The following is a 25766-nucleotide window of genomic DNA, read 5'->3' as shown; positions in this document are numbered from 1 at the left end:
AACTATATTCCAATAAAAATTCTTATAAAAAAAGAGAACCAGTTTTCAAAATTTATGGCTCTGAATCTACAGATTTGTTTTTCATTTTTCTTTTCGTTATTTGTTTTAATCAAGCAGGCATTCTTTAAACTCAGCCTGTATTTTCTTTTCATGACAGGGTTAAATTAATTTTCATTTGTGTTTGGTACTATGAATGGTAAATTTTGAGGTAGCAAGTGGTAGAAATCATTGATAACATTGTAGTTAATATAACATGTATTATTTCTTTCCTCCAAATACTTAAACAGCCATGAGCTCTAGTGGCTGGAAATACAACTGTGAGTTCAGTCAGTTTCTCTACCATTTAAAAATCCTAGGTTTTTCACCAAGGTGAAATAAACTCAATGGTTCAGTACACTGTTTTTTTTAGTTAACTTTACTTTGGGATAAAACTTTAGTTGTTGATTAAATTGCATGCATGGTGATACTGATACACATATACCTGCAAACACATCTCAAATTATTTGATATAATAAGAACTAGCCTGTGTTCTTCACACTGTACTAGAATTGTGAAAGACACAATATAAGGGATGGTCAATGTTTTGACAGTAAAAAATTATCTCAAGGTGGGCTATTATCAATGACAAATTTTAAACACTTAAAATAGTCAGCAAAATTGAAAATGTATGTACATTTTTATTTCTACAAAATTTCAAAACCTCTAACATTTTCTACTTTTGTTTCTCTAAAACAGAAGGGAAATACTGCTCTTCACATTGCATCATTGGCTGGACAAGCAGAAGTTGTCAAAGTTCTTGTTAAAGAAGGAGCCAATATTAATGCACAGTCTCAGGTATTACATTCAGATTTTCCTAATTTAAATGAACTTAAATTAGACCAGCTTTGTCAAATTGATTTAATGGATCTAGCCAGCTGTTGGGTAGATAAATTTGCCATAAATACTTCTGTTATTTATTTCAGTCAAATTATTTTATTAACTCATGATATTTCTTATTTTTTGATGTTTCATGATTTCTTTCTTAATATAACTGAAAATTTGACAAGTGCAGTCTATCATTGACTTCAAGTACATTAAAAAAGAATATAACATTTTTTTCCCAGAATGACAGTGGCATCTGTGATTTATGAATAATTCATGAAAGTTCTATGTTGTGCTATAAATGTATTTTCTCTCCTTAAATTTAAAAAAATTCTCAAAAGATTAGCATTCCTTTGGAAATCTGCTACAAAGTGGGAATCACACTGTGGTTACCTCATTTACCAAAAGTGGGCTTTACAAAACTCCTAAGGGAAATAGGAAAATTTGAGAACCAAAGCTTTATGATGCATATAATAATAATTAAATAGGATAAGAAATGCATATTCTTAAAATGAAATAATGGAAAACTTTAAAAAAATAATTCCAAATATATTGTACTATAAATTTGATACTTTTTGTTTCCTGGGGACAAGGGAAAGAATATCTTTGCCCAAAGCTTTATTCTTGGTATCTATTATGTCTTTATGTAGAAATTGAGGTTCATATCTTTATAGTCAAATCTGTGCCTTGTCTCTATTTTTAAATGCTTTAGCCTTTCTGACAACATAGGCCTCACCACAGGGGCCGTTGGCAAAATAAACCATTTCCTATATCTCCATTCTTTGGCATAACTTTACCAGCTTCTTTGAAAGACCTCTTGTATAGGAATACCTATGACCTATATTGTTCATTCATTCATTATGTAGACATGGTTCTAGTTGTATAAATGGTACAAGTTCTGGAGTCATAAAATACCATGGAGCAAAAAAAGAATCACCCCAGTTTTCTTTGACTTCAATAATAAGGGAAAAATCTGTTGAAATTATGACAGACAATATTATCCATTTTTATTGTAATATCATACTGTTTTAAATGACTAGTGATTTCATAAAGGTTAACAGCAAATGCTACCAGATAAATGCTTGTTAAAAGTTGTATCAGTTACTACAGTGTGAGTATTGGAAATTTACATGCTTTGGAGACTTTTCAAGCAGAATAAGCTACAACTGTTTAATGAATAATTTTCTTTATGAATCAATGAGTCAGTTCTTTACAGTCATAATCATGCTGGATTATAACAGATCTTAAAGGAAGATTTATATTATCATTAAAAGATTGAAGTAATCTTTGTATTATATTCAATTAGTTCAAATTAAGATTTATATTATAGGAAATCTTGACAGATTTAAACTGATCTCTGTACAGTGAGAAAAATTAATAATGAAAAATTATGATGTTTTACTAGGTGCATAAGTCATTTGATAAGGCCTTTGACATTATTTGCCATATTGAATTGGGGAGCCATCATTACTAATTAAAAAAATATTATTAGAATATTTTAAAACTTAATGATTGGAATTGAAGTACAGGAATTTACATAAAACAGGTTGGTTAGAATAAACGCATGGTTTTAAGAGCCAGTGAGGACAGATATGAATCCTTCTCCATATATGATTCTCATCAGTCCTGTTTTGTTTAAGGCACAGATGTCTTGTGACAACAGTGAGCATCATGTGAAGGAGTAGGAACTACACTCATGATAACTGGGCAGTCATTTCCTTGTGAGAACAAGGAAAGACGCAGAGGAACCCCATATGCACAGCATGAATTCTGAATTTTATTCAAATTAAATTATGAATTTTTACTGAAATCATACCTTCGAATCTTTCTGAGAACATAATGCAAGTCAAGTGCAGAACAGTCTTGTTATTATAGGAACATTGGTGTCCACATGGTACTTTGCCTTTTACAAAATTCGGAGTTATTTGGAAGTGCACCCTAAGGTTATTGTTGAATAAGAAGGTGAGAAACTCTGAAAAGCTCCAAGAAATGAACATTTACAGGACTCACAGGTTATGGAGGGGTACATATCTGTAGAGTTTTCTGCATTCTATACGTCAATACAAGAGCCATGTGAGCCTTTTCTTTCACATGACACAGTGCAAATTTTGATTGTCAGTGTTCTTACTTCATGAAGAATTCCAGAATACCAGCAGGAGCAATTAAAGTATTTTAAATAGAATTATGTATTGATATAATACAAATGTATTAAGTTTAAGCTATTTATTAAGTAAATGTTTAAGTTTCTGTGCTCAGCAGTGGTAGCAGTGGGGTCTCTATTCTGAGCCAGTTCTCAGTGTGAATTTAAGTATTGCTCTGACCATGTAGCTCTCCAGGTTGATTCTTGGTCTCCTGAATTGAGTGGCGTGAAGATCCCATCTACAGCTCAGGAAAAACTGTTTTTGTGGAATAACGGGGCTGGAAGTTAAAATGAAATAATCTGAGGAATGCCATTTGCCTTGCTTTCTGAAAACACAGGCATTGGCAGAAAATCTTTACTATGCATATTAACATCCTCCAAGCAGTCCTGTATGAGTAAAGCTGGATTGCCTCCCAGCTATCTGTACAGGCATTTGTCTGTCACTTTTATAACTAGTAAACCTATTAGACTTACAAATATGACTTAAAAAATTGTTCCAGTTATATATCACTGAGGGAATTATATTTTGAAAAAGTTTAAAAAATAGTCTCAGAGTGGTAAATTCCTTTAAATTCTTGTAGCACTTTTTTGCCTGTTGATATTTGCTCATCTCAGGTTACTTTTTTTAATGTACATCTACAATTTCTACAAGGTGGTAAACTTCTTGGGGGCAGATAATTTTTATTTTGCCTCTTGTAGTTTTCAGATTTGACATAAGGCTTTCCACATGTATGATTGGAGGCTAAATATATGCATTTATTACTCTTCATGTATAAGAATTAGCTTCATTGTATATCCCAATCATTCCTAACACTAGATGTTTATATTAGTAATAGTATAGGTAATAATACTGACTACCAACCACTGTCTCCAGTGCATTGTGTACATTACCTCATCATCTTCGTTTGCTCCGTCATTACCGGTAACAACCTGAGACAAGGGTAGCTCATTTACTAGCTCTTAATCTTCATCCCCAGACCTGCTTCTCATAACAGTTTCCAAAACAGTTCTACCTTCACTAGACCCAGAGAATAATTTTAAAAATTCCTTTTTCTTTTGGCTCAAACTCTATGAAGCTCCAAGTAGTAAGCTGACTGTCCTGAAGTAGAATACATGCAAAAGGCTTAAGGTAGAATATTTTCATTTAGTATTTTTTTGAACTATAAATGTTATAATTTTGCAAAATGTTCAGAAATTTTGCTGTGGCTGCCAAGAACATCTGACCTGATGTTTTTGGAATTTCCCCTCCTCAATCCTCAATTTTTTTCTACAAAAATTTTCTATACTTTTTTGTCCCTCATGTAAGAGTATTTTTCCTTTAGATCTTTATTATATTCTCTCTGTAGACAATAATTAAAATTAGAATGGCCACTGTAATAAAACAAAGTTGCTTTAAAAATACTCGTTTTTTTGTTTTTACAAAGCAAACTGGTTCATGTTATGTGTATTTTACTACCATAAAAAAAGTTAAACTGGTTCCTGAATAGGTAGTATCTCTGCATAGCAGAAGTTAAGTGAAACTGCAGAATATAGGCAGAGTAAAGCTTGTCAGCTGTAGCTTTCCAATTGTGTTTTATCTTAGGCAATGGGGCCTTTGAAGTTTGAGTTTCCAGATAGTTATATAGAGAAAGGAAAATGTGATCTCATTACAAAGGATGAGCTAGAAGCTCTCATGAGACACTCTAAGCAGTATGTGTCCAGGTGGCTGAGTAGGAATAGATTCTAGATGCCACAAAACTACAGCCCAATAGTCATCCTCCACTGAGGCTCATAATTTTAAAGTGTATTTTCATGTGTTATTTAATCTCATTTTGCCTACAGTGATTATTCTCAGTTTGGTTATGGGGAAAATTGAGGCACAAGGAGGAAAATAGTAGTCTCATAACAAATTAGTGATGGAGCCACAAACCCATGGCCATTTGATGTCCTCTTTCCCTCCAGCAGTCCTCAGCGTGGTTCCCTGCCTCCCGTTAACCTGTCGGTACTGTCTGCCTCCAAGTGTGAGGCCCAAGACCCTACTCACCTCCCACAAGGGCCAGGTCCCCGGGGTGCCCATTTCCCCCCAGGCCAGGCACTCAGCTGCTGGGAATAACTTAAATGCATGCTATGAAAGCTAGGCAAATCTTATGCACTCTGGCACCTTATCCATAGTTGAGACTTGTTCATTCAGCCATCCATTCTTAGAGTGGTCTTTTACCTAACAAAATTTTAACATATGGGAGACTCAAATATACTTTCTGAAATATGGTTTATGATACATTTATTTATTTTTCCTATCTGTGTCTACACTATTATACTTTTTGTTGGAATTTCTTGTATTTCAGTCCTGTTATGAGGACTCCAGAAACTCAGGTTTTTCTTTTCACCTTGTTTTAATGGTGAGTCCAAATAAGACATTCTGATTTGGTGATTTTGATTTCATATTTTCCTGAAATATGAAAATTCACTTCTTTTTTCCTGATTTCTTTATTTCCTGTTCCATGTTCACTACTCTTTCTTCTTTCAGTCCTGTAGATTTTATTCCAAAAGAAGACTTTCCTCTTTGTAACACAAATGTGAGTAAGCTGTTGTAGTATTAGCTTTCAGATTTTCAGACCTGGACCATTAATGCCAGTTGCAAAATTACATGATCATTGATAACAGCCCCAGAATTTTAGGGGTGCGCACATCCACTATATGCAATGATAGATGTGTTTTCAGGTGTAGTAGCCAATAGTTTATTCTTCATTGGCCCTCACAGATAATTTGAATCGGGCTGTGAAGAGGAAGAAAGCTTACACAGTTGGCCGGCACGCCCATTAAAGTGAATTGCTTCCACACGGCCATAGAGCCATCCTTGGTTCCCAAAACAAAAACTCAAAATGGAACATTCCGTTCTGTCACACACACACACACACACACACACACACACACACACACACACACACACACACACACACACACACACACACAGTGTGTGAAATGGGATCTGTGATCACAGATTCAAAAAAAGGTTTTGTTTTCAGCAATTTTTCCCTCCAAATATATACATATGGTTCCTTCTTAACAAAGTTCTTAGTTTCTTTTTAAAATTGGGAAAATTTCTATTGTAATACAAATTTTCTGCAGTTAAGATGAGGGCATGTGTATACATTTGATTAGGATAAGGAAGAAGTCAGGATACTTAATGTTGTCTGAAAATCAGTTCATTGGGTGATTAAAATTTTGCAAGAGTATCTGTGTCCTCAACATTCCAAGTTAAACAAAAACTTTTTTACATTTTCTCCAGTTGTCCATTCTCTGATATGCTTGGAGAATTGGTGAGAATTGGTATCTTTAAAATTTTGCATAGAATGGAATTATTATATCATATCCCAGTATAATTCCAACATTAAAATAACTAGTCTGCTACACACAGACACACACACATATCTGAAAAGACATGATAATATTTTCATTTACAATAAAATAAAGCAATTATTCCATTTTTGAAATAAAATTAGTACACTTATATTTCATCTTTATGCTCCTTATCTGGAGACAGGTGATGTGGAAAGGCTGAATACTTATGGTTATTTTGTCCTGAAACCTGAGTGAATCAAGGCATAAATATAATCAAATGTAAATCTTTGGTAGATTTCCCATTGTTTATCACTTCACAAACATATAGAAGTCCAATATTACTGCATTTTAAAGGAAATAAAATTTATTATAATGTAAGACTTGTAGGGAAAAGAGTAAAATGGCAAAAATTTCTAAATTTCTCTTAATAGATTTCAGATTGATACAGAAGACCCGTCTTTTCCTCTCATCTGAGTTAAAGGAGGGTAAACTACTGTGGTAGCAAATAGTTAAAATAGTACTGAACAGTCTGCCTCTTACTTTAATCTCAGAGCACAATTGTACATTCCACAGAAACTAAAATGCTGGGAAAAACCATCAGGAAGACCTCGAAACAATGATCCTTTGAGGCAAAGGTCACAAAACATAACAAAAATGTAAAAGCATGACACTAAGTAAAAGTTGCCAACAGAAACTTACGGGAAGTTATTCCTCACTCCTGCCTTCCCTCACTGAACAAGTATCTGGATATTCAGCGTGTGCTTCCTAATATTTCCTAGAGATACAGCAATGGGGTGGGGTAACCTGAGATAGTGGTGACTGAGCTGCTTTCTCTTTTTTGAAACTCATAATTTTATTTTTTATTTGTGTTTTCCAGTTTTACTGAGGTATAACTGACAGTTAAAATTGTATGATATTTCAAGTGTACACATGATGATATAATGTATATACACACTGTGAAACGATTGGCCCCTTTGAATGAAAATGTCTTTCACCTCACGTCTTTCTTTCCTTCCTTTTCTTTCTTTTTTTTTGGTAAAAACATTTGAGTTCTGCTCTCTCAGCAAATTTCAATTATATGATACAGTGTCATCAACTATGGCCACCATGCTGTACATTAGATCGTGAGACCTTTTTCATCTTATAACTGAAAGTTTGTACCCTTTTACCAATCTCTCCCCATTGCCCCGCTCCCTAGCCCCTCTAAACCACTCTTCTACTTTCTGCTTCTATAAATTTGAATTTTCTTTTAGATTCCACATATAAGTGATGCCCGTAGTATTTTTTCTTTCTCTATTTGGTTAATTTCACTTAGCATAATGCCCTCCAGTGAACTGTCCTTTTAAAGAAAGGAATTGATTGAAAAATCAAAGGTGAGAGGAGTTGCAGGGTACCATGGAAAAATGAAATAGTACATGCAAGAGCCTAAAAAGAAATCTGGACATTGAAACTTTAAGGGGAGATGAGGCATATATGAGGCCTGAGAGAGAAAGTCAGATCCTGCAGGCCTCGGAGACATATTAAGGATCTTGTTTAAAATGTTTATCCTAAGCCCAATATGAGGTAGAAGTGTAAGACAGAAGAAGAGAAGATATGGATTTTGAAAAGAATATTCTGTTCCAATTTGAAGAACAACATGGAGGAAGGCCAGAATGGATGCCAAGCAAACTACTTGGAGATTATTCTAGATAATAAGTGATATTGGCTTAGAGAAGAGTGCTGGTGGTTTGCATGCTTGAGAAACGGGACGGCTTTGAGAGAAATGCAGGCCCTCTGGCACTTGGTGATGATGGCATACGGAGGTGAACCAGAGGGCCCTGACAAAGGTGTGTGCTGGTTTCTTCCTTGCCTGTCAGTATGGATGGTGGTGTAACTCACTGCTATAGAAAACACTGGGTAAGGCCAGTTTAGTTTTTCTTTTTGGTTTTAGTTATAAAAGGGTATAAATAATGAGTTACCTTTTAAGTGATTGTTAGACATCCAAGAGGAGATTTTAATGGGACTTGAGCCACAGGTCTAGAGCTCAAAGGAGAGTTCTGGAATGAGGTGGGGACATTTATGGGTCTTCTACTATAAGTTGTCATTGGAGCAGTGGACTTGAATGAGACTGACAGAGCAGTGAAGCCAGGAGAGGGTACAGGTTTTAGAAAAATTTTTCGTTTTGAAGATAGTAAGGTGATGAAGAAACTTTGGAACAAACGGCTAAAGAAATGTTGAAAAAGTTACAGTAATTGGCCAGAGGACACTGTGTTCTAAATGTAAAGTGAGTGAAAAACAGAAGGCTTGGAAGGAGTAGAGTGAGAGCCAATCAAAACCAGAGAAATAGGCGCTTAATTCACACACGGACTGGCTTCAGTTTAGCAGTGGTTAAGAGCAAGAATCTAGATTCAGATAACCTAGAATCCTGAATCCCACCTCCATCACTCACCCACGAACTTTGTGATTTGGGGCAAGTTATGTCTCATATCAGCACCTGAATTTACTTAATCTGTAAAAACAGAGTAAATATAGTACATATAATTTAGCATTATTGTAAGGATTGAAGGAAATAATTAGCACAATTGTTGGTACATAGTAAGTTCTCTTACATTAGTGCTGTTGTTATTTTTATTGTTTTTGTTGTTAACTCCACGGGCATGGAAAGGCTCTTACACTGCGTGGGGAGCACTGGTTCCGTTGTTATTGATTCCTTCGGTCCTGAATTACTTTCCTTCCGTTTATTGCATTGATTCTTAGGAATAAAAGTATAAGACATTCTCAGTTTGCATTCACAAGCCAGAAATATCAGAAAGGACAGGAGAGCAGTGTGAAGACCACTGAAAGAAACCTGCGAACTAAACCTATGAAGAGGAGAGGCCAGGAGAGAACCACAGCTATCCAATTCTATCAGGGCCTTTAAAAACAGATCAGAGATTTGCAGTGTCTGTTTGTACACTATTTCAATTGGTCTGACTAGGAAGGTTTCCTGTAACAATGTGCACACCTTGTATTAGAGCCGGTGACAGACATTCTGAAGATCAGGGATTTGCTCATTGTTCTCATCCATAACTCACTAACATTTGACTGTTGGACCAGATGCAAAGACTGGCAGCTTTTATTTCCATTCCTTATTGTAATATGTCGTTGATTAACAATCAAACAGATTTGCACTTTGGAGCATGGCTCTCTAGAGTATATCATCTTGCATGGATACTTTGGTTCTTCATATTTTCTGAAGTTGTTTGGAAAGCTTTTGACTTTGTTAATCGGCATCATGCTTTGTGTTTTACCAAAAAAAAAAAAATTGTAGAGGCAATAGGTTGTGGACAATGTTTTAACTATTTTGAGAATGTCTCTCATGGATGCACTGTTAAATACTTTGCTTTATTCTGGGATTGTGAATCCCTTGTATTCCTATATTATACTCTTCACCAAATTATTTACCAAATCCAGTAGTTTAGAACTGGAAAGGAGTATTAGAGACATGGGAATCTGAAGTCCCCAGAGTCTGGTGTCTTGCCCAAAGTCATATTGGTGAACCCTGTCTTCTGATATCTGGTGAAATATTCAATATGATTTGATTGCCTATCCATCTGTCTTCGTTATTATCATTACCTGTCATCTATTTACCTAGCTGTCTTAGTGTCACAAGTAACACATGAATATATTCTTATTTTAAACAATCAAAGCAATGCAAAAGTGTAGGTAGCAAAATGTTTAATTCTCCTTTCCCACCTCCCATGCCAATCATCAGAAGTAATGATTATTTTAGTTGTTTTCTGATAAATTCTCTTTAAGCAATTACATTTTTATTGTTCCTTAATGTAATTTTCCAGGTATGAATGTCTAAAACTCTGAAAAGCACAAGGAAATTTATCAAGAATATTTTATCACTCCTCACCACTTCATTTGCAAAATCTGATATTGCTTGCTTTATTTATTGAGGGAAACTGACAGTTAGATAACTACTCATACACTCAAGGTGATTTTGTTTATGCCTAAAACATTGATTAGTTACATAACTTTTTTGAAAGATGAAAATTAGCACCTACATTGTATCTTAATTTTTTTTACACTTTCATATTTGGTGCAATTCCTGAAAATTCTTTTTTAAGAGCTATTATAACCAGTATCTTAAATATGTATGTCCTTTCTTAATTGGAAAGATTTGTAATGCCCAATAATTGACTGAACATGGTAAATATAAATTTATATGCAAATACATTACACTGTTGACTATAGCTAACTATGTGTTATAACAGAAATATGATTATTTCTACTATAAAATCCATGAAAGGGAATAAATGTTTTTAAGACATCAAAATTGCCAGTGATCAATTTTGACATTGCATAAGTAGGCAGCAAGTGAAGTAGATAAGAGTACAAATTCTGAAGCTAGATTGTCAAGCTCTTCTACTTTCTATGTTTCAATGTCTTCATCTATAATAGGAGCATTATAATCACAGTACCTCCCTCTTAGAAGCTGTTGTGAGAGTTAAGTTAGTTAATCCATATACAGCACTTGGAACAGTGCCTGGCATAAGAACTTGATGGCTCTTAGCTGTCATTAATACCAGATTTAGTGATAGTGCATATATGCAAGAGCGGTAACAAAGTCAATTCATTGATATAGGGTAAAAGATTACTACTAAAAGTGAAATCTATAGTTCATTTAACTGGCTTTTTTCATATACTCCTTGAAACAGGGTCAATTTGGATACATGAAGTTGCATTATCCGAAACACAGATACATTAGTAATTTAATAATTTAAGTAATTCAGTTGTCAGGACATTTAGAGTAAAGACTTTGATCACTTAGAGATACTTGAGGTTTGAGACTAATGAGTAAAAGAATGAGAGTTCTCTACTTAGATACTGTGGGTGGTGAAAATTGAAGTACAACTAACAAAATGTGGTTTTAACCAAATACTATTTTTGAAAAATCACTTTCAGAGGGTGATTCCAAATGTGAAAAATTCTAAATAGACAATCATAAACCTAAAAACTATTGTTTACATGTCCTATGGTACAACAGTAAGAACATTTTGAAGTGTCTAAAATATAGTATTAGTATACCTTAGTTAGAACAGAGCATCAATGAAGCTGAAGTCACGAGTTGAAGGTAGAAACTTTAAATTGCTGTTTAAAAGCACCCAATGTTCTCAATCAGTTTGGATTGCTTTAAATATAAAGTTCCATTCTACACCTGTTATTCAGGGAGATACCACTTTTTTAGGACAAATTGATGGCACTTTTATGAGTCACTTTAGTTTCATATGCAATATTTTAATATTTTAAAAATTATGTATATGAACTAAGTTTAAATTTTAATAACTTAAAAGTTACCTAACTAAGAATATCAGGCTTCCAGAGGAAAATACATAGAACTATCATTTCCAGAGGAAATATACTCCAAACCACTGCAAAAACATTTAGAATGGCAAAGTCCTAGAAGTATTCTCCCGAAAGCCAGTAACAAGAAAAGGATGTCAGTGAGACTAGTCAACGTGGCACAAGCCCTAACCAAAGCCATGAAACAAGAATATGAATAAAAAAGAGAGAAAAATGTTATTTTATATGGAAGAGGTGATTATTCAAGTAGACAATCCAAAAGAACCTACAAGTCAATTGTTAAAATATTTTGACATTTATTAATTAAGAGCCTACTGCCTGTTCTATCCCATGCATCACAGAATTTTCCTGTCCTGGTATTTGGCTAAGATTTTCTTCAGTCTGACTGTGGAAATGAAATATTCTCTTAAAAAGTTAATACTAAAATAAAGTAGTGAGTTTCATATCTAAAAATGGTAGATTAGGACTTCAGGTATTTTATATGAAGTTGGATTTCTGAAGTACAGGTCAATGCTTAAAGTGTGCTTGCAAGACCGACTTCTACTATATTTTCTGTTCTTTTAAAATCATTGGGACATATTTTTGTTTAATGATTTCAAAATGTCACAAAAATCATATTGTGAAAGCACATGTTTCATTTGCAAATAATAATCTTTAAATATTTTGGATTTTCATGATCAAAACACATGTGAACCAACAATGTTTCCCAAAGACATTTACCAACTATCTGATTATACAAGAGATTTTCCTGCATGCTATCTGAACATAGCTTGGTGTAATATTTTAAACTGTAACCCTTTAAAGTATTAAGTTTAAATGACATATTGACTTGAAGACATGAATAGCAAGGAACATAAGCAGCAGGATAAAACCTTGACATTAAAACGCAAAATAATAAAGGTGTGTCTTTTCAGGAGAGCATGACAGAGACATCACTAAGTGGAGCCAAACACAGGAGCAGTGAGGATTCCACTCTACTTCTGAATAAGAACAGAAAAGCCATGAAATATGCTTAGTTAGTCAAGGCGTGCTGCATTTAGAGATGTAGACTTCAAGAGAGACTCTATAGTCTAGTGGTTACAAACCCCTATGCTGTTGCTATTTGTGTGACATCGGGCTTATTACTTAACCTCTCAGGGACTCCTCTGTAAAATAGTGTTTATTGCACAGGGTAAATTTAAAGATTAAATGAGTTAGTACTATACATGTACTAACATGTATAGTCCTTAGAACATAACTGGTACATGCAAATAAAATATAAATGTTTGTTGACTGTTATACTAATTATTAGATATAATAGCACTATCTGTTTAAATTATGAATAAGCAATAAATGGTTTGGAGCATCAGTTGAGGACAGTATCTGTTATTGTGGCTGATTGTCCATTGGAGCTGAGAGAGCATTATTATTCGGAGGTGGTGATAAGAGAAGAGATTACACAGAAGTTTCATCTTTAGTAACTTGCAATATTTAATGTTGCCTGGGTATAACATAGGTTCAGAACAAAGGTAATGAAACAGAATGATTAGAAAAAGCACTTGTTACAAAGAGCTGGAAAGAAAATAACTGTATTCATTGAACACAGACCGTTTACATACGCCAAACCCTGTTCTAAACCCTCTAGGCTAGGGATGCAACAAAATAGCCTCTGCTTTTTAACTTCAAGTAGCTGAAGCAGCCAGGCTAAAAAGCATCATTTATTTTGTGTGCTATCTTTATGTAATAATTAGTTTTTCTATTTTTTGTTATTTTAACATAATTAACATTTTAAATCTTATTTAACAAATTTACTTAAATATGATTTAGTGAAGGAATAAGCTGCTCTTTATCTCTTCTTATACATGAAAAACACATTTTAAAGGTTGATATAAAGGACTCGTTACTTCGAAAATCCTTGTTTTTCCTCTTTCAACTGTAAAACCAGCCTACTCTCTCTCTTTATATGTTTTCTTGGTGTATTTCAAGTCTTAGCCTCCTAGTATGTTGACTTCTGTGAAGAGCAAGCAATTTCTGGCAAGACTGTCATTAATACTAATATTTGTCATAATCTTTCAAATTACTGAGAAAATTATTAAGGATGTGAATTTTCATAAACTATTTACCAATTACTTGTCACCTTCTGATTTTATAGCTTGGAACTGTTTGAGGTGAAGTTATGGGATGCCATCAGCAATCTCAGAAAATCCAAGCTTTCTCAAATAGTGCAGTTTATAATATCAAGAAGAGGGAGCGCTAGCTACTGGCAGATCAAATTCCAGCTTTAGACCTTTAGAGGTGCTTACTTCTATCTAAACAACCTGATTCTGTATTTAAGTGATTTACTAAATATTCATTTGCCACAACCAAAATAATTCTGTTCGATGACAATGCAGTGCCTTACGAACACTAACTAGGAGTTATCCCTTCCATAATTAGCTCTGTTAAGACTTCTTCATTTGAAAGCATAATAATCATCATCATCTCAGTGACCGTGCCCGTTGTTGTTTCGGGCAGGCATGCTCTAGAAAACACATCCAACAGATCAGCCTATTGGTTGGTTGTGGGTACATTTGAAGCCAAACATCCAGCCAGGATTATCAGAATACAGTTTTATTTAAAATATGACTTTCAGTGGGAGGATAAGGAGTGGATGGGGCATACTTATGTTGTTTGACGGGTGGGCCTTGAGGGGTATCATCTTCCCTCAAAATTATTTGGGTGAAAATTGTAGTTTTTCTAGTTTAAAATCAAGAACTCTGTGCACCCAGGTATTTTAGCAGATCAAGTACACTTTTTGAAAGAAAATGTTGCTATAGGTACCTCTAGGTTGGAGTAAGTCACCTTCCGTCTCAGTAAGGATATGTCACATACACTGTTTTCAGGATTAGCATGAATCAACTTTGCCATCACAATTGCTATTTAGAGTTTATTTCCCTGGATGAGTAGCCGCTCTCCATTCGATAATGATTCTTCCCCTAACATGCACGCACCTGAGAGAACTATTCCAAGGAACAGCCTCAGGCATGTTCACACAACCAACTTCTGTGTCTTCTCTCTTCCTTGTATGAAATCAAGATTCTAGATAGCAATCAGCAACTTTCTTTTCTCAGAAATATGACAACTCCCATCATCCATCATGTTTCCCTTATTTATGTGGCTGCCAAAATGCAAGCGTTCAGTCATTATACCTAACTCAGTCTGGGCTCTTCCACTAGATTTCTGCAACTACAGTTTGTTCAGGCCTGCCTGTATTGCCTTATCTTGATTATAGATACATAAATGTATGTTAACTGTAAGTAAATATAAAGCATTTTAGATATCCTTAAATCCTTTGTAAATGTGTATATATTTCAAGGTATAAATTATAAATAAATACTCCAGAGACAGTAAGTCTGGGTGCATGACTGATTGGTTCCATGTGTTGTCTACATAAGTTTTTTGATCATTACATTATTCATTCTTTGAGGTTATATCTTTGGCAAGCTGTGAACTAGAATGTGTTAAGCAGCTGTTAAATACTGAGACTATCACTTGGAGCTGGTTATTTTAATGGATCTATTTCCTTTCTTGGTCTCAGCACTGCCTCAGAGCACTGCCTGCTCTAACTCCCTAGCAACTTTAAAAGAGCTTAGATAAGGGTAAATCAGCACAGACAAAAATCCCACACTTAGTAAGGGTTCCTTTTGCCCTTAAACTACTCTGTTGCTCCGTCACCGAACCTGTTTATATCTCCAGATCTCATCCTAAATTCTGTTGGTACAATAAGTGTAATGTGATAGGAAATGAAACCTTGGTTATATCCAAACATTTAATATTGTACAAGAGGCAAGAATAGTATTATAATTTTGAGCACTGTTCAGTGACTGAGAAAAATTATAGTAAGTAGTTTGGAATTAAAGAAAAGGAAACTTTTACTTTGGAAAACTAAGAAAGACATTTTTGAATTCCAGTGAAGTGTGTCAGTGTATTTGTGTGTCTCAACTACATGTTTTAATTTGCAAATTGGCATGCAAAACACTCTAGTCGTTAAATAGAAAAATGTGGTAGACATTGCTGAAGGAAGCAATAATTTCATTTAATTAAATATTTAGACTTCCTAGATGCAGATCTCAGTCTATAAAAAATGATATATGATTACCTTGCATATTTATTAACAAAAGCCAAGGCTACTAGTTGCAGCATTGACAGGATTATTAAAAATGTGGCTTTAGGTACGCTGGTCCAGATGTGCTCTATAGGGTTCTGTTGTTAAATGTGTTTTTAAAGACTTGGAGCAGCATTTTATTTTCTCAGAGACAGTTGGGCAGAAATAAGAAACATTTGGTAATCATTAACTTAATTTTTTTGGTGTAATGTACAAGCATAGTAAAAATTCTCTTATTTTGAGTATTTTAATCTGAAGTCAAAAATTGTTTAATCCTATTACATTTCACTTCAAAATAATAAAACAATAAACAACAAAAGTAGTATTGTGGTTTAATTAAAAATAATTATTTCACTCTTATGGATTTTACTCTGTTGGGGGAAATAAAAGTACCCTACACTGGTTGTTATTGCCTTAACTTTCTCAATATCGGGGACCTATAACCAATAGTCAGTACTTCTACTTTTGGAGGTCACACATTTCCTCTTACCTCTCAGTTACTGGGTCATTTATGCCCTCCATTGTGTTCTTCAACGATTGGATCTCTGACCTGAATTCATTCCTGAGTTCTTGAGTTCTTTCCATACCTCCATTAGCATGTTAATGATTTTTATTTTGAACTCCCTTTCAAGAAGAGTCACAAGGTCCATGTCATTTAAATCTTTCTTGGGAGTTGTATTAATAATTTTACTCTGTACCAAGTTACTTTGACGGTTCATATTTGTGTATGGCGCCCTCTAGTGTCCAGAAGCTCTACTCTCTGGAACTGCTCAACCCCTGAAGCAATGTTGGGGGTCGCAGGGGAGCGGTATTGGTGCTTCGGGGGGAGGAAAGAGCTCTTCCCCACCTCCCGGCTCCTGTGCCTGTCTCCACTGCCTGAGCCAGTGGGCGGAGCACACAGATACAAGCTTTTGTCCCAGAGCAGCTGGATATGGATCCCTGCTTTCCACAAGCGGCCGGAATCCCAGTCTCCCCAGGAACTCTGCCTGTCCCAGCTTTCCAACCCCAAAATCACGAGAGTATGATGAAAGCACCATGAAATGTAGGTTTGTGCTCCCAGCGCAGATCTCTGGAGCTAAGTATTCAACAGTCCCAAGCCTTCCACTCCCTCCCTGCTCCGTTTCTCTTCCTTCTGGCGATGAGCTGGGGTGGGGGAGGGGCTCGGGTCCCGCCAGATTAAGGCTTTCATACATTACCTTGTTTTGTGAGGTCTGCTCTTTTCTCCAGGTGTCTGCAGTCTGGCGCAGCCTTCTTTCCTGTTGCCCTCTCAGGGTTAGTTGTATTAATTATATTTTCGTATTATATGCGGTTTTAGGAGGAAGCCTCTGTCTCACCTCTCACACCGCCGTCTTTAATCTTCCTCCTGGGTCATTTATGAAGTTGCTCAAAAATACAAATTTTTAAAGTACCTGCTATACATGCCAAGCAAATTGTATTACCTAGTAAAGATCAGAGCCTAATTCTGTTGTTCGGCAATTTGAAAGTCCAGGAAAATTTATTTAAAGAAAATATATTGGGGAATTATTTCCACCCAATTTCATTATTCAAATTTTTGTTAAATTTATGTTAAAGATTCATAAGGACATTTTCATTACTTCTATAGAGATTAATCGGGGAATAACATCTGCAAATGTAACTTTAGTTTTTATCAAAATTATTTATTGCATATACAACAGAAAGGCATTTACATAGATTGTTATAAAATTGTATGTGATTGGTGAGAAAGCATTTAATCCAGGGATAGATAAACTTGCCATTTCTATCAACAACTTAAATGAAAGGTAGCATATAGCTACCTACTACTAATAAACCTACTACTGAATACCTTATTTTATATTTGCCTCTCATACAGAAAAGAATTATTTTAAAATCTCATCACTTGGAAAAGCAAATTTATTTACTTACTGAAAATTATCTGCCTGCTTTTGTGTAGTTTAATCTCATTCTTAAAAATCTATTTCATATTTTTTCTGCAAATGTGTCTAAGGGTCACTTTGTACTTTCAACATTTTTATTTCTGTGATACTCTTTATGATGTTCTGTATTTTCAGAAAATGCTTTATACTAAATTAATGTTGATAGTATGAGCTATATGTTAGTATAGTTGTAATATCAACTAGGATGCCTTCAATTGTAAATAAAAATGGACCCTTCTTGGTTTTCGTGAGTTCACAGTTCAAATAGGTAAGAGAAAGTCCAGTTTGTTTATTTCTTTCCCACTGACTTACTCATAACTAAGGACTCAGATTCTCTTTCTCTTTGCTATGATTTCTGCAATGCCAGCTTTATTCTAGGCTTGCTTCCTTTGTGGATGTAAGATTAAAGCCATACTTTTTCTTTTTCAGAGTCAAAAAATAGGGGATCTTTGTGCCAGCTTTCCAAAAGAGTACCCTGAATTTAGATAATTAGACCATCTTAATTCTCTTGTCTAAACTTGAACCAGTCATTGTATCCAACAGAATGGAATGTGTTGATTGGCTTAAGTCATCTGATGCTAGGCCTGGAGGTAGAAGATAAAAAGAGAAATTAGTTCAGCTTCATTGGAATTCCATGAGCTATGGAAGCATAGATACTCCAAGGAAAAACAGGGTGCTTTCAAAAAAGAGGAAGGATCCTGTATAGGCACCAAGTAATACTTGCTCTACATCTTGGGCATTCCATTTTAAAAATTCATTTAAAATTTTTTATTTACTTTTAAAATTCACTTGCTTTCTCTACGATTATTTAAGAATTCATTTGACTTCTCATTTTTTGCTTACAAATCCAAGAACATAAACAAGATAATTATTCAGTCTTGGTTTAACAGTCTCATGAGGTATGTATTCATTTTTTCAAAGTGAAACATGGAGATAAATATTTTTGATATTTTAGAGTTACATAAGAGTAAATGAGATACCACCAGCCACCTCAACTCCTTTGTAGAATGAAGTGGTGTTAGGTCTCCCGTTAAATTTAAATTTTAAACTTGAATAACAGAGAAAAGCACGAATCAGAAGTGCTTTATAATTGTCAGAAACTGAGTAAAATAAAGTGAAGGGTAAACTGTCAGCCACTGTTTACTGAGCACTTACTGTGTACTCAGCAGAGTTCTCACTGCTGTCTGTAGGGATTCCAAACAAGTGCTAGGCAGGAAGCTGCTTTTAAAAAGTGTACAGGCTACATGCAAAGTCAAGATGAACACACAAGAAACAAAGGCAAACAACAGAAGATAGGATATGATTTGGTACTACATGGAACGAACAGACAACAGCCTAGAGGAGGATTAGAAATGGCCAAATTCTGTTAATGAAAAATTCACAGAGAACTTGAACCAAGTAATGAAAAAGGAGATAAAGTCTGAAGAGGGGAAATTGAAGTGGAAGACTTTCTGCATGGGAATATTAGGTTTGTCCTCCCAGCGCAGATCTCCGGAGCTAGGTATTCAGCAGTCTCAAGCCTTCCTCTCCCTCCCTGCTCAGTTTCTTTTCCTCTGAGGAATGGTAGGTACAACTGAGCATAGTAAATGTAGAAATCTTGGTCAGACAAACTGAGCTGGAACAACATCAGAGTACATATTAAAGGTTCATCTTTAATATGACTATCGGGTGAGGGTGTGAAGGGTCTGATGTTCAGCTCTCATCTATGAAAACAGATCTTCAGTCCTGGTCATAAAATGGCAATCATGGTAGGGAAGTAATTTGTTGAAACTTACTTTTAGGAAGATTAGTTCAGGTTGATGTATAGGGTACTTTGAAGTAACTTAAAATATGCAAAATGGTTCATTTCATGTGTTTTCTTGGTGATTTGCCCATGAGATGCTGAAAGCAGGGATTATGGTTCACCCAAGAATACAGTATTTTCAATGGTGCTTCTGATTGCTAGCAATACCTAAGTATGATAAATACTATGACAGATTTGCTGCTAAAGCACATGGCAGAATAGAGTAGTAGAAGGAACACGAGTTTTTAATTAGTTATGTACAGTTTCAAATCTCAGCTCCATGCTTTAAGTACTGTGAAACTTGAGGAATGTCCTCCCTGTGAACATTCATTTGTAATCTACTCACTTCACTGGGCTGTTAGGGTTGCATAAATATGAAGTGTGTATTTTCTGTCTCCTCACTACCGCCACCCTAAATTGCTTATCCAGTTGAAGTAAAAACTGGAAGAATTCTTATGTTTAAGCAAACACACTTGAACATTCTTCACCAAGCAGGTCATGACAGTTCCAATAGTCATGACAGTTCCAATACTGCCACTAGTATTGAGATTTCCTGCTCATCTCTAGGGAAGGGCTTAGGAGAAGATGGAAGAAGGCTAACTGTCCAATTACTAGGTAGAAGTTTGGGTGTTCTGTGAGGCAATTTGATCCTGGTTGAAAGGGACAGCTGAGGCAGGGAAAGAGCACGGAGTTTGGAGTCCTTCAGGGTTCAGACCCTGATTGCATCACTTCTGGGTGTGTCCTTGGATAAATGGCTGTAGTCTTGTCTGTTAAATGGCCTGAATGATGTAGTTGTGGGGAAGAAATGAGATGCTATGGTAAACACTCCATAAAGGATGACCTCCTTAGAAAGATTTACATCATTTTAATGTCATTTGATAGTTCAGCTATAATCCTTTAACAATGACCATTGGAAAGAAGGTGGTTAAAATAACTAATAATATCTTAATCCTGGTAAAGTATTACCAAGTTCAGGTGATCTGACAAAATTTGTATGATATTTTAATTAATAAAATGCCTTCTCATCTACCAAGCAGCTGTATAGTTATATCTTTTGTTCTTTTGCCCTAAGTACACCCCCAGAGTACACTAAATAGTATACTCTTTTTTTTTGTGACTACAATTAGTACCCTTATTGGTTTCTTTATGTCCTTTGCAGCTGTGAGCTTACAATATATTTAGGGAAATAATTTGAATCATCCTGACCTTAAAGCTGGGTGGTAATTTGTGGATGCTTCCCAACCTTCTCTCTCATAATGCTAGTTCAAAGGAAGAAGATGATGCATAATATCTGAGAGGGTAACTAGGGTAGCAAGCCCAACCAGCACTAACCTGTGTGTGATAAAGGGCCTCCTAGCACATCATGGCTAAAGCTGCTGAAGAATTATGCTCGGTGAAAAAAACCTATATCTTGACACTGACTTTCCTGCAAAAGAGAAAGCTTCACCAGAAGGAAAATTCCCTTTTTGCTGAATTCAAAACCAGAGCTGTTTATAACCATTCCCATCTTCATCTGTAAGAATTGGTTGTTTAATTTGTTGATGAGTTTTCCAGTAGATACAGAGAGTGTATGTAATACTCTAAGAAAACTGACAAATGGCACATGGGATTCAGGGTATTATAAAGATTTTAAGCTGTCAATTTTCAGTCTCCTAGACTGTAGATTGCTATGTCTAAACAAATATGCACAAGCTATTTACTTCACTCATTCCTTCTTATTAATGCAAAGACTTAATCTTTTACAGTTGCAACACAGTATAAAGGGTAGCATATGACTATCACATTAGGCTGCTTTGCCTTGTGTTTTCAAATAGCGATAGTTCTTAAAACTTCCTGATGTATCTTCCTGGAACACAACATGGTTTAAAAACCATTGTCCTGGTCGTTTGGGGGTGGGGAAGGCATTGCTGAACAGTTGTAACTCAGCTAACATCAAACAGAGCAGCTGTGTTTAGCATTTAATTTTTAGAGTTTCTAGGTTAGATAGAATTTGAAGAGAGATACATGACTAGATTTGAAAATAACTGCCTAGGATTTGAATTTCTTTCCTGAAAAGAAAGGAAACAGTGTAGGGTAAGAGTAGAAAAAGGTATGGTTGGCAAGGTAGGCCATGGCCAGATTGTGGATGACCTTGTTGGACATTGTGTTAGCTAGCTATTGCTGCATAACAAATTATTCCAAAACTCAGAGGCTTAAATCAGCAATAATCGTCAATATCATCAGAGTGTCTATGGATGAGTAGTTTGGTAGTGGCTTAGATAGGCAATTAGTCTGAGTCTCTCAAGAGGTTATAGTGAAGATGTTAACCAGGGTGAAGCTACCTGAAGGCTTTTCTAGGGCTGGGGAATTCATTTGCAAGGTGGTTTTTCACGTAGTTAGGAAGTTGACACTAGTTTTTGGTGGGAGTTCTCAGTTCCTTCTCATATGAGTCTCTCCACAGGCTGCTTGAATGTTGTCATGACGCGGCAGCTCATTTCCCCCAGCGTGGTCATGTGATCCAAAAGAGAGCAATGTAATAGGGCAAGGACTTCTAAACCTCAGCCTTAAAGTCACACACCATCAATTCCACCATAATAAATGCATTGGAAGTGAATTACTAAGTTGGTCCAGATTCAAGAGAAAGGGTATTAGGCTCTACTTTTTAAAGGCCTGAGTGTCAAAGTATTTGAAGACTTATTTTAAAACCACCACAGGCATAAAAAGGAACTTGGATCCTGTTCTACTTTATTCATTCATCCATTTAATAACTATTTACTGAACACTTACTGTGTGCTAGCATTGTTGCAGGTATTGAATAAGGCCTCCCAGAGAGGGAGATGCTTATATCAAGACCTAAAAGATGAGAAGGAAAGAATGAGAGTTTCCAGGCATCTCTGATCTGCTGGGTCTATTTATTGACCTCCCATTCTCTCCTTAACTTCTGTAACTGGGGAGCCCCCTTGGCGATTCACTCAATCTCTGGGTTAAATTTTCCTCAACTGTAAAATGATGAGTTCCCTTTCAGCTGTAATATTTTCATCTATGAAAATAGGGCATTTCCTTTTAATCACTGAAATATACTAAATAAGCTTGGCAACATAGGACCAAAAGCAAGAACAAATAAAATAATAATGACTAGTGTATGGAAACACACTATTTGAAGTTTCCAAAATCAGTTTCCACTCTTTTAGCTTATGCTTGATCTATGAAATTACCTACGGTATATCCTTACTGGGTGGTTGTATTTTATACAGGAATTGCTGTTCTCTGTATCATATGTGTGACTAAGAGGTCTTTGAATTTAAAAAAAATTTTAGACCAGTAAGAATTATTTTCAGGTTTCATTCTTGTGTTGGCTTTTACTCATGTTCAGCAATTTTTACTTACTGTTCTTTTCATATTCACTAGACTCATTTTTAGGCTTAGAGAACAGCATTCCCCAAGTAAAATATATGCCTGCAGCAAATACACTCAGACTTCCCATACAAACACCACGTTTTTTTTTTTTTTTTTTTTTTTTTTTTTTTTTGCTATCTGTCTCATGTAATTTTATGAGAAACTATGCCATTATATTTAAACAATAATGATAAGGTATCATAGACCTGGATACCACTGCCCCGGAGAGCAACATAACAAAACAAACATAGCAAAACACAGCATATGGATAATATCCATATATTCAGAATTACTTCTGATAACCTTGGCCACATATCAGGTCTTGGTGAGACAGATGTATTGCAGGGTCCCAGGAACACTAATCACTATACTGAAATATCATCTGAGTTTCAGAGAAAATTGCTTCAATTCAGAGGAAAAATGAGAGTAGCTACCACTTTCTAAGTGTTTGTTTTTTACTAGTTTCCTTTTCTCAGTATTTGGCATGATTTATTTTTATTTTTTTTTTTTATTTTTTATTTTATTTTATTTTATTTATTTATTTATTTATTTATTTTTTTTTTTTTACCATTGTTTTTTTTTTTTTTTTTTTGAGAAAACACCATGTTTTTTTGAGGGACAGGGAAAATGAAACAAGAAAAGAACAGCAAAGAACATTTCGTTTTGATCTGCCATCTCGATTTCCTTAAGGCCTCCAATTTCCTCTCAGATCTGTGTGCTTGAGCCAGAGGTGCCTCTCTTCATGATTCTAATTTCTCACTCTTTTGTGCTCTGACAGCATTTTATTCATGATGCTCCTTTGGCAGATCATCTATATTGAGCTATAGATGATTCTACATACATATATTCTGTGAATTCTGTTACATTTTCTGCTTTTGAGGGCAGAAAAAATACTACATCCATATTTGTTATTCTCAAAATACTTAGTTCAGCATCTAGGTGAAGAATTCAGGACAAATTTAATGCTTTAAAAATAACCTTCAAAGTGAATGGTAACATGGACTCTTATGTTAAAAGTAATTGTAGTAGTGACTCTATAGCATATTACTATGCTGGTGGACAGTGACTGTAATGGGGTATGTGGTGGGGAACTTGATAATGGGGGGAATTGAGTAACTACAGTGTTGCTTATGTGATTGTATATTAATGATACAAAAAAAACTAATTGTATAATGTCAGTTATTTCAAGACATCCAATTGGTGAACTGTCCATTTGTGTAAGGGAAGAAAAAGGTTGTGTGTACTGATGAAAGTAAGGCTGAAAAGTTAAGATTCTTACAAATTGGTAATAATGATAGTTCTTAGACTTTTGGTCCTTGTCTAAAACATTGATTCTAAACCACTCATTACTTTGCATATGAACATTATTTTTATCTGTACAATTTCTTTGAAATAACATAAATATCAATAGATTTACTTGCCTTAAAAATCTTCTGAAAAGCTTTAAATTTGCATTTGATGGGTAGATATGTAAGTATTAGCTCATATTCATTTGGTTTTCCTAGATAATCCAGTTACCAAAAGAAATTCTCACCAATGGGTAAGATTCTCACCAATAATTAGATCTCCAGGAAAAACAGGAAAAACATCTTTTGTAATATTAAAGTGTTTGAATTCTCAAAACACAGCATAGTTTCTGGATTTGAAGAAAAGTTTTATAAATTTTTAACAAATCTGAGAAGTATTATAGATGACTAATAAATCATACAGATTGAAAACACTTCTAGTGTTTAGGTCAAATATAAATACATAAAGCCAAATTACATTTTAAAACATCAACATCGTATTAGTATTCCTCATCTTCACTTCTGGATTATTACGAAAACCTTCTTTCTACTTTTCCAGGCTATACTGTGGCCATTTCCCAATTCATCCTCCCCACTCTGGTAAATTAAATCTTTAAAATGAAAATGTGTCCACGTCAAAACCCATCTTAAACCCTTCATTGACTCCCAAGACTTCAGAATAAAATTCAGACTTCTCAGCCTGGCAGATGGGAACTGATCCCAAACTGTGTATCTCAGCCTCCTCTCCCTACTAGTCACATTCCATTACTCAGAGATCCCTATATATTCAGTGTTTTCTCATGGACTTGCCACTGTTTGAATGCCTTTCCTGCTTCTATTCCTAATTTTAATTTTTGTGAACAGTTCAAAGCAAGTCATCTCCAATGTCTTCCAAATGCCACTCTCAGTGATTTCCTTTGGGTATTATTTCCTCATCCCTGTTGAGTTCTGTGTCCTCCTATGTTCTTTATAACTAACAACATAGCTTTAAAGAAAAAAGGAACTAATCATATATGTTTTAACTGTAATAGTAGCTTGCTTACTTGCCCATCTCAGCACTAGACTGTGAACCCCTAAGAAACAGGGATGTTGTCTTTCATCTCTGAGTCACTAAAGGTAATACAATGCCCAGCAGTGACCAGTATCCAAACGCATTTTTGTTGAATAAATATAAATAAGTGACAAATAATTAATAAATTGCTATGGAGTTAAACATTCAAAATATTAATAGCCAGTTGGTAGAAGCACCTATTGGTCACACCAGAGCCACTGTAACATTTGATGATGCTGTATTCGCCTGCCACCCTCCGAGGATCAGCCCCGGCTGTGGATATATGGGCACTGAGGTCAATAATCCTGTGTCGTTAACCTATTTATGTGTGAAGATAACCACTTTCCTCAAAATTTACAATGGTGTTAAAATGCTTCTGTGCCCTTTTCCAATTACCCGGAGGCATGTTTCATATTATCTGGTGGACTACTTCTTGTTAAATAGCATCAGTAAGCTAAGAAAGAATAATTTCCCACATCTTTAGCACCACTTGTAAATCTTTATTGCCTTCTTACTTCACTGTGTTTGATAAAAGCAAATAGCACCCTCCCTGTCCTAGCCAAGGTGTTTGTTGTCTTG

At 35.2% G+C, this 25766-nt stretch overlaps 1 protein-coding gene across 21 annotated transcripts in view; it reads left to right on the top strand.

Annotated features, from left to right (window-relative positions):
* ANK2 (ankyrin 2) overlaps nucleotides 1-25766 on the top strand; it is a 351461-nt gene that overhangs the window by 168832 nt on the left and 156863 nt on the right. For all 21 annotated transcript variants that reach the window (XM_037001140.2, XM_073237157.1, XM_037001145.2 and 18 more), the window contains exon 4: nucleotides 736-834. In XM_037001140.2, the coding sequence (XP_036857035.2) occupies nucleotides 736-834 (99 nt within the window). The remainder of the gene's footprint in view (nucleotides 1-735; nucleotides 835-25766) is intronic.

This window comes from Manis javanica, chromosome 5, assembly GCF_040802235.1.
Source record: "Manis javanica isolate MJ-LG chromosome 5, MJ_LKY, whole genome shotgun sequence".
NCBI classification, from domain to species: domain Eukaryota; kingdom Metazoa; phylum Chordata; class Mammalia; order Pholidota; family Manidae; genus Manis; species Manis javanica.
This window is presented reverse-complemented; position numbering and strand designations above follow the sequence as displayed.